The following is a 15,542-nucleotide window of genomic DNA, read 5'->3' as shown; positions in this document are numbered from 1 at the left end:
TCAAATGGTTTAAAGTTATGGAAACTTCTGCCTTCAGGATGTGTCTGAATTCTGAGGACCATTCTGCACAAGAAGAATTTGCCCAATTCTCTTCCAAAATAAAATGAAACTGAACTTCGGTGATGATAACGTGTTAAAACTGAAGCTAACTTGATGAAGATGAAGCTAACTTGATGAAGATAGTATTTGATGTTGTAGGGTCTTTGTGCTATCTTTCAGCTGTTCTTCTCGTGTCTTTTTAAAATTAATTTGTTTAATGGTCCCTCACAGTCATTACCAAAATAGTGGATTTTTTTAGCATTCTTCAATATTCTTTTAGATTAATTATAATGGGATGTACAGTGCACCAGTATCGCTGCGCTGTGTTCCTGGATAGTGAAAGAATAATTTTCGCTTGAGCCCACTGATATCCTGCCAACATTTAAATCGGATGATTCTTTAAGTGTCTTACAACATTTTGATTCCTTCCTACCCAATCAACACTTACAATGCATTGTCAGGTTCAGATTCATTGATAATAGTTTCACGACTTGGGCTCGTGACGGGAAAATCCTTGCTTGTATCTCCACTTCCTCTACATCTGCTCTGAAATCCACTTCACCTGGTCCTTCTCAGCTTACCAAGTCTTTTCTTATATGTAAATCTCAACCTCTTCGTTCATATCGAGTGGACCGATCACCAACTATCTCCACTTTGTAAACTGTCAGCCATTCCATCTCAAAAAGTGTCTTCCTTACAGTCTTACTGCATCTGCAAAGGAAAACAGGAGTTCGCTAAATGTAAAGATTACCTTACATACTTTACGCGATCAGGTCCAGAGGATCATGCACGGCTACGAGTCTCTTCTTCCATTGGAATCTGTTTTGTGCCTTCTGTCACCAGTCACCTTCTGTGATCTGCAGCAAGTTCTTGTACATTCCATTTCTCCACCTTTTCTTTGGTCTTTCTAGTGGTTTTCTTCCACATGAAGTAAAATCCACGGATTTCAAAGGCCTTCCATATTTACCCATCTGAGTGATATGTCCTGCCAATTCTAGCTGCTTGCTTCTCATCAGGTCTGCAATGTTTGGTCTGTTACAGATTTCAGCCACCTCACAATTATGTTGGATCTTCCATTCTCCAATGATCTTATCTTCTGCCAGACCATAGAGCTCTCGTAAGACTTTTTACTGGAAAATGAGAAGATTTTTCTGCATATTCCAAGTTTCACAACTCTACAGACCTCTGATTTCTGCCTTACACGATGTGTCATTCGTAAAGATTGCCCCCAGACATTTAAAATTATGATCCCATTTGTATGATCAGGTTCTGGCTATCAGAGGTTGGAGTGGGTCTCTCAAACAGGCATGGGTCGAGCTTATCACTGGATACTCTGTCTTCAATTTATTCACAAGGAGATCTATTCTACTCACTTCCACCTCCACCCTGTCGATCAACCGCATCAGTTCTCCCTTGGGTCTAGATGACAGGGCTGCAACATTGACAGATGGAGGTATGTGATTTTCTCAACATCTACCTCTGTCACTTCAATTTTTTATGGAAAGCTTCCCTATTATTTTTTTGAACACCAGGTCGAACAATGTCGGTGACACACCATTTTTTTGTCTGAACTCTGTTTTTATGTAAAAGTTCTCCTTTTATGTAAAAGCTCTCCTTGACTTGTTTCACAAGCTTCATTTTCCCATTGGAATCAGTGAGACAGGCTCGAACTAGGCTGATGAGTTTCTTGGGCATTGAAAATTTGGTTAGGCAACTCATAAGTCTCTCTCAGTGGATGCAGTATATCCGTTTGTAAAATCCCTGAATAGCACATGTAGGTCTTTGCCACATTCCCACGTGTTTTCGGTAAGCCGTTGCAGCACATAGATGTTGACGTATGAACAGCCCTTTCTGAAACCCCTCTGATACTCACCAGTCACTGCTTCTGCAAATAGCTGGATTCTATCCAGTATACAGTTAGACAAGATCTTACGAGAGGCACCCTCTGTAGTAGCTGCAATCCTTTTTCTCATCTTTCTTGTATACAGAGCAGACGACTGTTGTCTTCCAATCTTCTGGGATATCCTCCAAAATCCAGATCCTCTTGATTAACTGTATTTTCTTCTGGAGTGTCTCTCCGTCAGCTTGAATGACATCTGCCTGGACTCAATCTTCTCCTGGACTTTAATTCTCCTTCAGTTTCATTATCTAAATATTCATTTCCTCCAATGTGGGTGATCTTAATTTCCCCAGCAATTTAAATCTACAATGTCAGGATGTTGAAATTCAAGCACATCTTTAGGATCAACACAGTTGAGGAGCTCCCTGAAGTATTGTTTCCATCTCACAGCAGTATTGAACTAATTGGTGAATGTGGTCCTGTTATTGTCCTTGATGAATTTTTGGCAACTCTGGTATCTGTTCTTGAAGAACGTGACTTTACAGCACATCTTTTGCACCTCTTTCTCCAAGAAATCTTGTTGAGCCTCCTCATTCCTTTGATGCACATTCTCTTTGCTCTCATCAGGATTGCTCAGTTATTTCTCGATATTTCTTTGAACTGTGCTTTGCCTCGAGCAATATGTGCGACTTGTAGCAAGCCTTTCTCGGCTTCTCTTCTCTTCGCAATGCCTTAATACATTCATCTCCAACCCAAATCTTGTTGCTCCTGATTTACTTGTTGACGACTGCATTTGCCATCTCTTCCTGCAGAATTTCAAAGCTTTCTCTGCAGCTGTCAAGGTTCATTTCCTCACTCTGAAAAATGTGAAAAGGTGAAGGACAAGGAATGGGAAAATAGAGCATTCTGAGATACACTTCATCTGGTTCTTCGATCGAGACCTGTCCGGCTCGGGAGACCCTCCCAGTAGCTATGCTACCGCTTAGCTCTTAGTGTCACACGAACATGCAAACCTCTCGACCCACACGAATAGTACTGCTTTAAACAGTCTCTCCTGGAGAGGTACTGATAAGCATACCAGAGGTTTTATTGACAGACTATTCTATCCAGTTCATCCACAATCAGATATCCACAGCAGCCTCCTCTAGTGACACCAGTAAATGTGTTAACTGACCACTGACCAGCACTTCTCTGATCACCCAGCGTCTCCTTGGCTTTGAAGAGCTCAATCCATCCTCCCCAGGGGTTCAGCTCTGAGATGAGGAATATCCTACATGCATCACCCAAAGCTGTGTTCTGCAGCCCACCAAACTTACAGAATATCCTTGTTCATCCTGCTCGCAACCCTGCTACCGACCCTGCACCCCATGAGTCTTTCCCTCATAGTCAACCAAGGTGCAGTACTGTCCCAAAGACTACCTGTGACCTCCTACCATAGCTAGTCACTGGCTTTTCTTACCCTGTAAAAGGTGCGGTTATATTGAAAGGAGCCACATTATATATTAACCATGCAGCAATTACTGTACAAATTGTAGATCGTGTTTCGCTTCTTATGTTTAATCCCTGCTGCCTTAAGAATGTCAGACTGTCTATTCCAGATGGAATTGTTTCAAAATTACTTGAAATCTGTAAACACTATAATGTATATTTGCTTTTCTCCAATAGTTGAGTCATTGCTTCAGCTCTTCCTACATTTCTGTGGAATTTTCAGATGTCGATTGTGTACTGACTCCCCACGTTTGACTGTTACAGAGTTGTGAATTTGACTGAGTTGTGTAGAAGGATTTACCTGTACACCTCATCAGCACATAAAGCCATATTGTGCTCTTCTCCGCAGGAGTATAGTTCCGCTGCTACTTGTGTGTGTCGACGTGCTGGAACACCTCGAGCTGATAATCAACCACAAGATCAGCATCGAGGAGGCCACAAAAACTCTCACCGCCCTGGGGAAACTCCACAACCTGCGGCATCTCCACTTCGGTGCCACTATTTGGGAAGTCCGACACTTGGTTCCTGCTGTGTTTGAGTGAGTTACACCAGATTAAATACCATACTTTTCTTTTAAAGTGGAGCTCGTCCATGCCCACAATTACACAGTGACCATTACAAAAAGATCTGTTAGTTCTGCCATGCACAGTGCTAGTATACCACTATAGGGCCATATCATACAGTTGGTCAAATTATCTGCATGTCTAGAATTGACTACCCATTAACGTGGTCCCATCTAGGAGATTGTGGACTCAGAGATTGAGGCCAAGGGAAAGAAAGAGCTGCAGCATTCGCTTTGGTGAAAATACCTCTGTGAGAGACCAGGACAAATGGTGGGACTAAAGTTATGTGCCACTCACAACAACTTGTACTCTGTACTAGGGTACATCAGTAATTGGATCTTCGGCACGTTGCCATAGTCGTCCGCACCTGTGAAGGCTCTTTTTTCTGTAAAAAGCCTGTCATCGTTGGAGTGACTAGTCTAGTTATAAAATTTGCTTCTTATTGTATTAGTTTGTAGGGGCTGTTCGAATGGCTGTGCATGGGACTACCCAAAAGTTCAATGCTGCACTGTGTGGAGCATCTGCAGCATGCAGTTCGCTCCCTGCTCTTTGCTCCCTCCTCCCTCCTCCCTCCTCCCTCCCCCCTCCCCCCTCCCCCCCCCCCTCCGCGCGCGCGCGCACACACGCGCACACACACACACACACACACACACACACAGAGAGAGAGAGAGAGAGAGAGAGAGAGAGAGAGAGAGAGAGAGAGAGAGAGAGATATATATATGAATGGTCTGCAAATTTTTCTCTCCCTGTAGTGAGTTTTTTTGCTGCATTTGGTTCATTCTCTCATTTCTTACAGTGGAAAGATGAGTACAAGTGAAAAGCACCAGCTGTGAAATTTTGCTTCCCACTCTGGGAAAAATGCTTCTAAAGCTCTCGTGGAGTTGTAAAAGTTTGCAGAGTTGATGCTGTGTGGAAAACTTGAACGTACCAGTGCTTTGCTCATTTCTAATTTGGTGAAATGTTGATTGATGGCACACCTCATTCTAGACATCTGGCAGTTTCTACATTGTACAGTCCAGCAAAATGAGTGTCGACTGGAAGCGTGCTATGTTTCAACAGAATGTCACCAGACTGTCACAGATTTTTTTTCTAAAATAGTTATTATTAGTGTTTCTCAGTACTAGGGTAATGACATGCAACCTAAATGACAATTAAACAGATGGAAGATGTCAGTGCTGCCTCCCCAAGTGGACATGTGAAGTTAAGTCACACATTGAGGTAGTGGTGGTTTGTTTTTGTTTTTTGTGTGAGGAGAATAGTGAAATCAGAGTTTATTCCACCAGGTCAGACCATAATAAAGTTTCCTGTTTAGACATTAGGAGAGGACAAAAGTGTGCAGTAGAAATGTCTGATGTTTGTCAGCAAGTGACTGTTTTTCTCAGCATGACAGTGCCCCTGTCTATAGCAACTGCACACCCAAGTAAGTACATGCCTAAAGTGTAAATCACTTTAATGAGAAACAAGTTTAGAAGTTCCATTCACAGTCCAAGTGTAATGCCATGACAAATCTGATATGATGCAAAGAGCCCCAAGACTTGAGTCAAGTTAACATGAGCACACAAGATAACAGAATGAAGTTGTGTGCACTCCGTTCTGGGATTATATGGGATTGATTGCTCATTGCTCGTAAGCATCTCAAGGTGGCACCATCTATCGGCTGCACGTACTGTCCCCTATGCGTCCAATGTTTGATCGTGCTGCTGAGCACTGGAGCAGGTGAGTTGAATAGTGACAGTAGCAGTCACTGAGGTACGTTATGAGAGTTGACTTAGTGTTACCGCAGTCCTCTCCCCTTGAAGGTGTGACTGAGATGCTGCAAATCCCCCGGCAAGCTGTGTCTTTGCAGCAGTTTCGAGAGGACAATTAATGCACACTTTATGGTCAACACGTACCTCGTCCTGTGTCCATAAGAACTCATTGAAAAACTGGTGGGGGACAGTATTTTTCCATATTTGATGTGTCAGAGGCATATTTCCAACTACCACTAAGTGAGGAGTTCCTGCAGTTGCTTGGAGTCAACAGGCCCTTTGGTCTCTACAAGTACAGCGGATTATTTTTGGGATCTTGAGTGCTATGGCCTTTTTTCAACTTTATTTGGACCAACTGACAGAACAGGTCTCTTTTTGTATAGACTATCTAGCTGAAATTGTAGTCGTGAGTCCCATCACCAAGGAACACTTACGGAACCTTTGGCTTCTGTTTCAGACACGGCGTGATGTGGGTCTCGAGTGCAAACTGAATAAATCACATTTCTTTCAGCGATCTATTGAATACCTATGATGCATCATTTGCTTTCGGGAGGTCCAACTGACAGTCACGTCGAGGTTATAAAGGCCCTCCCTCAACCTGCTTATATCGAGGAGCTACACGCAGTTTTACGCAATGTTGCTTATTACCACAAATTCATTACACAGGCACCTATTATGGCATATCCTCTAAAGCAGTTGTCCAAAAATGGCACATTGATTCTTTGGATGCCAGCATGTGAACAAGCACTCAACAGTTTGAAAGACAGTCATCATTTGGACTTGTGCTTGGCCACATTTCAGCTGGGCTGACAGTTTGTTGTGGCTACAGATGCATCTCGGTAAGGCTAGTGGGCTACACTGGTCCTTTGGAATCCCAACAATTCCTATCAGCCAATACTACTTGTCTCAGACACTTCTCAGATTGAACAGGAAGCCCTTGCCACTATTTACTCAATCAGAATGATTCATGTGTTTCTACATGGTGTGAAGTTTCACCTGGTCACGGATCACACGTCCTTAGTCTCTCTCTTTAGCTGCACGGTGCATCTGCCAGTCAAGATGGCACACAGGTTTCAACAGCAGGCCAGTTCCTCAGCTGTTACCAGTGTGAGATTCTGTTTTGCCTGATGGCTCAGCAGTCCAACCCAGATGGACTCTCATGTTTCCCAATGGGACCTGACCCCAGCTTTGACTGGGAAGAAATCCTCCACTTTTACCTTAACAAAGAAGCTCAGCAGACCATAGACGGGTTCCCTATTATGAGCTCATGCAGTCAGCTCAGATCTCATTCTCTGCCAGGTGAGGCAACATATCCATAGAGGGTGGGTGACCGGGTGGCCTCTGGCTCGAGCCTCAGACCCTGTCTGTAGTTATTTTCTTCTATGCCACAGACTGCCTCTTGTTGACAACAGAAGACACAGTGCCGCGGGCAGTGATTTGGACGTCCTTCCAGCAGAACAACCTGCGCATCCTGCACTGTGGCCACGAGGGGAGGGGGGCATCAAGGACGAAGATGATGGCTCATTGCCACGTCTGCTTGCTGTGGGCAATCATGGGATTGAACATTTACTCTCTGTTTGCCCCCAGTGTTCAGACCACCAACCTACTCTGCAGCAATGTTACTCACCATGAGCAGCACATACATAGCCTGAGGAATGTGTTCACCTGGATTTTCTCCTATCTGCACATATCTGTATATCCCATCGTGTAATATTCCAACACCCACTGCTAAATGTCACAAACATCTTTCATCTTCATAGAAGCTTGGGAGTGGGAGGTGCCATCCTAAAAATGTCATGTCAAACTTCAATACAGTGCAGTGATACTCCGAAAACTATAACACGCTGTGTCCAAAATGAAAGCAACAGATGGAAATTTTGCAATGCTGCATTTATTTTGCCACAAAACAGTATAAACATGTTATGGTAAAGTAGACACAAGGTAAAAAATACAGAATGTAAACAACTGCAACACAGATAAGAATAGATAAAAATGTTATTCACTTTTTCCAACTTAACGGATCTGCATACACATTTTGACAACTGATTAATGTTCTCAGTACAGGGTGTGACTACCACTGGCACCAATGCAGGCATGATGACAACGGGCCAAGCTGCAAATGATGTCATCGATCTCGTGTCGAAGTAGTAATGCATGCAAGTATCGGAGAGTGGTCAGTGAAAGTTTACGTGATGCAACCCCTCTCACCATGCATCCCAGACATGATCTGTGAGATTCAAATCGGGAGAGCAAGCAGGTCACGCCATGGGTGCAATATCTTCTTTTTCCAAGAGAACAACCACCCACGATCTATGACGTTGAGCGTTATCGTCTGTCAGTATGAAGTCCGGGCCCACAGCACCTCACAACAACCGTACGTGAGGTCTTGAGATCTCGTGACAATACCTGACGGCAGTTAAATCTTGCCAATTCACGCGTATAATTTCATGAAGAGGTGTTAGTGTGGCTAACATAATCCCTGCCCACACCATTAGTGATCCTCCGCGATATCAGTCTCATTTCACAGTGTTTCGGACCCGAAATTGAGTTCCACATTCCCTCCAGATGCGAATCCATTGAGACTCACTCTCCAGACGAAATCGGGACTTGTCTGTGGAAAAAACATCGGCCCACTGTTCGACTGTTCAGGTGGCATGCTGACAACTGCACTCTATACGTTCCCATCTGTGAGGTACACGTACGACTGGTCTCCGGCAGTAGAGGCCACTCTGCCGAAGCCTTCTGTGCACCGTCGGCCTCGATACGACACATCCAGTGGATGCTGTGGGGTCAGATGTCAGTTGCTGTGCAGCACTAAGCCAAATAACAATCCTCTCTTTCTGATGTCACAAATGGTAGCCCCTGACCTGGTGTTCGGGATACGGTTTCAGTCTCTCTAAACTGTTTCCACACTTGAGAAATAACGGAACAATTCACATTAAGCCTTTTCCACTGTCCTGCTTCCATTCTTCCTATGGCTCTCCACCGCAGAGAGTCAGGTAGGCGTCTTCTCTGTGCCGCAGTGCACCGTCTTTGACTGTGCACACAGCATATGTGGATGAGGGACTACCTGGAGAACACTATCCTGCTCGATAAGTGCCCTGGCCTCATTGTTGGTGGAATGCCATATTCTGTACACAACACGATCGTACAGATGTCTCTTGACAGTTTGTATGATTACATCGTGAATTAGACACAGAATAGAGAAACAGGGGTTTTTGCTTTAATTTTGGACACCGTATAATAGTCCTTTCAAACAAATACGTGCAAGTAGCAAAAATGTTAAAGTTTTGGCACTACAGACAGATCAAAGTCCGAGTTGGAAAACCCACTGCCTGGAATTACTGAAGCACCTTTTGTTCAGCATATGTTAGCATATGTGTGATAACTGCTATAGATGATTTAAAAATAAAGAAATGTATTTATGTAGTTATGTTCACCAGTGAGTTCTGGAACCTTTCTTTTGGGCAGAGGGGCTAGGTTCAACTTAAGGGGATAGTAGTTCCAGAAAACAGAATTGTGTTGCAATAATTATAACAGGTGTTTGTTCTAGGACATCTTGCTGAGATTCTTTTCATAGAACTTAGTATTTGAAAGCTATTTCACAAATAGATACATTTTTAATGTCCTTAGTCATTGCTAATACCTGTCTTTTCTCACAAAAAGAGGGGGAAAAAAAGAATTTGCCATCAGGACTAAAAATGATCTCTAGATTTAGATTAGTGCAGGAAGTAGTCAGGTTGGTGGCAGCACACGTATTCAACAACTTGCTGGAGTTTCAGACTGAAGTAAAGAACATTCTGTTGGGTAACCCCTCCTACTGCATTGCAAATATCTTCACAGAAACACTTAAAATTGAGGGTTAGGTTACTTTATAATCAAAATTAGCACTGTAATACAATAATGTTTTGTGGTAACGACTTAAGTGATTATAACACACGTAAGTAAAATGTACATGTTTGAGTACTTTTCACACCCCAGAGCTGCCTCTGTACAAGATCCATAAAATATAACTACTGTACAGTAATGTGTTGTGATGTAATAAACATTTTAATGCTTTTTCAAACCTGCCTGTTTCAGTCCACAACAAAAAAATTTCTCTTCCCATTGTTCAGCTGTTCCCTAGAGCCCTTCGAAGCACGATGTTCAAGCTTGGTGTACAGGAGAGACACTTTCCTGGTAAAAGGAGTTTGTTTTCTCACAGTTGAGGTGTGGCTAACAAGGATAGTGTGAATCGTAGGGATGTTTCGTGAAAAGTTACCAGTGGAGCTTATGGCGCTACGGCGATGTCAAGAGTATCAGCTGTCGACTGTTCACTCGCCATGGCTGGACTGTGTCTCATGTAGTGGCAATATTGGACCCACCGTACAGATTGGGTTAGGACCTGGTGGGAAGTTAATCTAAACAAAAAGTTTCCTATCATCTGTGATTAGAAATAGCCCTAGCCAAAGTAGATAATGTAGCTTATCCTACAGGATCCAAATATGGCTGCATTTTTCCATATGAATTTCAATTTTTGTTTCCTAACAATGTCTGTTGGTATGTTCCAAAGCTTTAATGTTTGCCAGTGGCACAACTGAGCTAATCTAATCAAACTGTTACCAGACTAGCTCAGAAGATAGCAGTATGAGCCTGAGAGTGCTTTGCCCCTAACAGTTTAAATCCTTATCTCTCACAACAGGGTTAGTCAGCACACTGGGCTCACATACAGGAGAGGACTGTAGTTCAAATCTGTTTCTGGCTATCCAGATTTAGGTTTTCCGCAATTTTCTTAAATCGCTCCCGGCAAATCCTGAGAGGGTTCCTTTGAATGGGCATGGTCTACTTCTTTTCCCATCCTTGAAGCAATCTGAGCTTGTGTTCTGTTTTTAATAACATCAATGTCAACAGGACATTAAACCCTGGTTTTATGTATACAAACTGAAGCGTCAAGTGAAAATTTGTACCATGAGTGGGAATTGAACTCGAGTCTCCTGCTTACTAGGCAGATGCATTAGCCACTAAGCCATCTTGACACAGCAGTTCACACAACTGCACGGATTACCCTGGCTCGCCTCTCCTCGATCCAAATTATCATTGCCGCTCCATACTAGTTTTAATTCCCCCCTTAAAAGTGAACAGAACTACAGAATTACTGAGGCTCCGTGTTTTGGAATACCACCTCAGCATCAAACGTAAATGGAGGATCCTGCCTGAAATGCAAGTGCAAGTACTAATGCAAATGACATGGCACAGTTTCAGAGACTTCGCTAGTCTTGTACAGGTACGATTTTTTTGTGTATATATACTGAAGCAGCGAGTGAAAATATGTATCAAGGCTGGGAATCAAACCTGGATCTCCTGCTTACTAAGCAGTTGTGTCAGACTGGGGCAGCAATGAGCAGTTAGATCGAGGAGGGGGGAGAGGGGGGGGGGGGAGGCATGCCAGGCTAATCTGTGCAGTTGTGTGAACCACTGTGCCAGAAGGGTTTATTGGCCAATGCGCCTGTATAGTAAGAAGACCTGGGTTTGACTCCCAGCCTCAGTACAAATTGTCACTTGCTGCTTCAGTCTACATACATAAAATCATATTTTTCTGAGGCCAGTAAAGACTCGGAAATAGTGTCATTTCATTTAAACCCTAGTCTTCATTCTTCCCTTCTTTATCTCAGAAATACTAATATTATTCAGTTTCAGACAAGTCAAAAGGCATGTTTGAACTGTGAGAAATCATTAATGACTGTACTCTAAATGAAACACACTGTGGAAATTCCTTTGTGTGGAGCTGCTTAACAAGTCAGGATGGAGTCGACACACAGATAAAATAAGCAAGAAACTCAGTTCAGTGTGTTTTGCCCTTAGAAGTCACTTCTGTATGTTGACCTAAAGACAAGAGTGTTGGTTTGTTTTGCATGGTTTCACTCCCTATCTTCTATAGCGGTTCACATAAAGTGAAGTAATTGTTTGTTCAACAGAAGTAATCAGTATGGATATTGTGTAAAGTAGATAATTGAGCAACTTGTAGAAGAGTTTCTAAGGATCTGGAAATTCTTACATTCAGTTCCCAATACATTTACTCCTGTACGCTTTTAGTTGTTGTTGTCAAGATATTTGAGAAGTTTCTATCTAAAGTAAACCAATAAATTGGGAATTCCTACCAATTGGAAAGAAAATTAAAAACATACCAATGTCTTGTGAAATGCACACAAGGAGAAGATCAGAGAAATGAGCCTTTATATGGAGATTCAGCAACATTCATTTTTTGCAGTTTGTGCGTGGAACAGGAAGGGGGGAAGAGAGATTGGTGGCAGAGATACCTCTGCCATACAATGTAAAGTGGCTTGAGGAGTATAATTGGACCCTGCAAGAAAAAAGAACTGTGTTCAGTGGCACGAGTTTATAATATGTGGGTATGTTCCCTGATGTATCGACACACATACTGTCACTTTATTCCTTCTTCTTTCTGTGGCTTTGGCACATTCCATCCCCCACCAATTCTGTGAAGAACTTCCTAATGTCTTGTCATATCAGTTTACTTAAATGTTGAGTGTACGACAAACAATTACAGGGAAAAATCACAACACTATGTTGAGAAAGCAACTCACATAAAATTCAATTATATAAATGTATCACCAACTTCTGAAATTAAGAAAATTGTGTATTCCCTCAAAAATAAAAGCTCATCTGGTTTTGATGGTGTTTTCAGTAGCGTACTAATGATTTAATCACATACAATAAGCTCTGCCTTCTCTGAAATATGTTATCCATCACTAGCTCAAGAATTTCCAGAGAGAGAGTCTTAAAGAGGGGTTTAACAACGGCATATTTCAAAGACGATAAGAGATAACATCAATAATAATTGAGCAGTTTCAGTACTGACATTTTCTAAACTTTTTGACAAGTTGATTTATTATAGAATAATCTCTCATGTAAGCTCCAATAATATCTTCAGTAAATCACAGTTTGGATTTCAAAAGAGTTACTCTACTGAGAATGCCATTTACATGTTCACTCAGCAAAATTTACAAATGTTAAATAAGAGAACAGTGCCAGTTGGTATTTAGTACAACCAAAATAAGGCATTCGAGTTTGTGAATTACAGTACTGTCTTAGATAAACAGAACTTTTATTTAATTGATGGTATAGCCAAGCAATGGATAATGTCAGATCTAACCAAAAGAATCAACCATTTTAGTCTGGGGACATTGTTCTGATTGGGGAGAATCGCATATGGGTGTCCTCGAGGCTCAATGTTAGGTCTGCTATTATTCCTCATATGTGTAAGTGATCTTCCGTCTAATGTACATCAAACAGAAATAGTTATTTCTGCTAATGACTCTAGTGTTGTAATCACTCCAAGCATACATATAGCACCAAAAGAATGGTAAACATATAGTTATTTCTGCTATTGATTGTAGTGTTGTAATCACTCCAAGCATACATATAGCACCAGAAGAATGGTAAACAAGGTTCTTAAAAGTATCACTGAGTGGTTTTCTGTGATGGTATCACCTTGAATTAAAAAAATTTATTCAGTTTTGCACATCTTGGGGTTGCTACACCAACGGTAAGTGTAACATAATAAGGGGAATAATAAATAGATTGGACGGTTCAAAATTTGTAGGTATCCATGTTGATAAAAATTTAAATTGATAAAAGCACATTTTGGAACTCCTGAAACCACTTAAATCAGCCACATTTGCACTTAGAACCATCACAAATCTTGGGGAGAGACAGATCTGTAAGTGGATATATTTTGCATATTTTCATTCAAGAATTTAATATGGAATAATGTTGTGGGGTAATTCATCTATAAGAAAAGGAAGTCTTCATTACTGAAAAACATACTATGAGAATAATACGTGGTGCTCACGCATGATCGTCTTGTAGACATCTGTTTAAGGAGTTGGGCATTCTGACTAGTGCTTCACAGTATATTTATTCCCTCACGCAGTTTGTTTTGAAAAATCCAGCACTACTCAAAACGACAGAAGGAAAAATGAAATTCATTACTCCACATTAAGGTTGTCTTCAGCACAAAAAGAAATGCCCAATGCTACAACTAAAATTTTTGATAACTGACCCAGTGTTATAAAATGTCTGACTGACAAAAAGAAAAATTTGAAAACAAAATAAAGTTTCTCATTGAAAACTACTTCTGTTTCATAAAAAAAATATTGTTATTATGATGTGTAAAAGGTGGTGGGCAGGAATTACTAACTCATAGATGTATATTTAAAAGTGATTGTAAGTACAGTTATAAATGTTCAGGATGAGCCATATTTACAAGCTATCTTGCAACATGAACGAAAAATGACTCATTCCACTTTACAGTTTATGTTGCAGTTGAATTGTGGAACATGAAACTAACTAACTTGATTTTCAACACTTCCTATAGCATCACGGCTCAGCTGGATTCTCATCCTTTCCATAGAAAATACACCTACTGCTTGTAAAATTTGAATTAGTTAAATCTTAATTTCTTTGTTTTCTGGCCCTCCTGTTCCAGGAAGCTCCGCTCCTTATTGAGGACTGCAGAACACGACAAATGAATAAATGAGTTTCATATGACTGAGTATGAGTGTTTCATATATACTGGAAAAGAAGTCATTTCATGTCATAAAATTTTAATTAGTGTCTAACAAGGTACACTGGCAATAAACAACAGTGTATTGCGGTAGGAATTCCTTGTATCAGTGTAGGAATTCCTTACCAGCACAAAAAAAGAATGTTTTACCATGTTACGTACCAGGAGCCACAGGCCTATCAACATACATAAACTTACGATGTAGTTGTACACCTCCAAGTATTCCCCATGAGGCACATTACAGTGTGTGGTGGAGGGAACTGTCATTTCACCTCATACCTGTTCTGCTTGCAAACGGTGCACAGGGCATGTAATATAATACCTCATGCGAGGTCTAAATTCTCTTTATTTTCCAGTCACAATTATTTTACAAGCTGCGTGTGAGGAGGAAGCAGTATCTAGCTTTTCACTTCATGGAACAAATTTTCTCAAAATATTAACAGTAAGCTTCTGCACAGAGCAGAATGGCTCCTGTAACATCTGCCACTGGAATTCATAGGATTTCTGTTACAGTGTTGCACATACTATATAATGGAGAGAGAAAACTGGCTGGTCTTTGCTGGCTTTTCTCTATTTGCTCTTTTAAGGGGGGACATATGCGAAGTTGCAGTACTTTGAAAAAAATCTGAAGTTCTCAAGGCAATGTAACTAAATTTGGCACAGTTGTTAAAGAATGTCATATGGATACACACACATGTTTTCATGCTTATTGAAGTTATATGTTTTAATTATAAATAATTGAAATTTTTTCAACAAGATGAGTACAAATGTCCCTTCTATGAAATTCTGTCAGACTGGAATTAATGTTCTTGTGTACAAAGTTTGATATATCATTATTACAAATATCTGTGGAACAGAATATTGATACCTTCTTTTGCTAGATTTTTACAGCTATTCAAATTCCTATGAAAAAAAATCTTAGAGGTTTGCCTTAATAATAATAATAATAATAATAATAATAATAATAATAATAATTTTATTGTCATTCGGCCATTACAGCAATAGACAACGTCATATAGGCTACATACTAAAATACAATTAATAGTTTGAAAGAAACAACAGGTTTCTTGTTAACATTATAGTATTATATTACAGTTTACTATAGTAGTAAATGAAAATTCCTTCCACAGAATGTTTCACTATAGTAGTGACTGATTTACGCCAAATTTAATTACATAAAATTGGCAAAATGTAGATTATGGGAAGCTTGAGTTAAAGATTTGACAGTGTTTATGTTAGGCCTTACCTTATCAGTGCAAACTAGTGCAAAACATATGCTTTCTCCTTTTCATCCTCAA

At 40.8% G+C, this 15,542-nt stretch overlaps 1 protein-coding gene across 6 annotated transcripts in view; it reads left to right on the top strand.

Moving 5' to 3' along the window:
* Nucleotides 1-15,542, top strand: part of LOC124550901 (F-box/LRR-repeat protein 17-like) — a 78,440-nt gene that overhangs the window by 41,251 nt on the left and 21,647 nt on the right. For all 6 annotated transcript variants that reach the window (XM_047125680.1, XM_047125682.1, XM_047125681.1 and 3 more), the window contains exon 5: nt 3,717-3,905. In XM_047125680.1, the coding sequence (XP_046981636.1) occupies nt 3,717-3,905 (189 nt within the window). The remainder of the gene's footprint in view (nt 1-3,716; nt 3,906-15,542) is intronic.

This window comes from Schistocerca americana, chromosome 9 (assembly GCF_021461395.2).
Source record: "Schistocerca americana isolate TAMUIC-IGC-003095 chromosome 9, iqSchAmer2.1, whole genome shotgun sequence".
NCBI lineage: Eukaryota > Metazoa > Arthropoda > Insecta > Orthoptera > Acrididae > Schistocerca > Schistocerca americana.
Note: the sequence above shows the minus strand (reverse complement) of the source record. Positions and strands in the feature narration are given on the sequence as shown.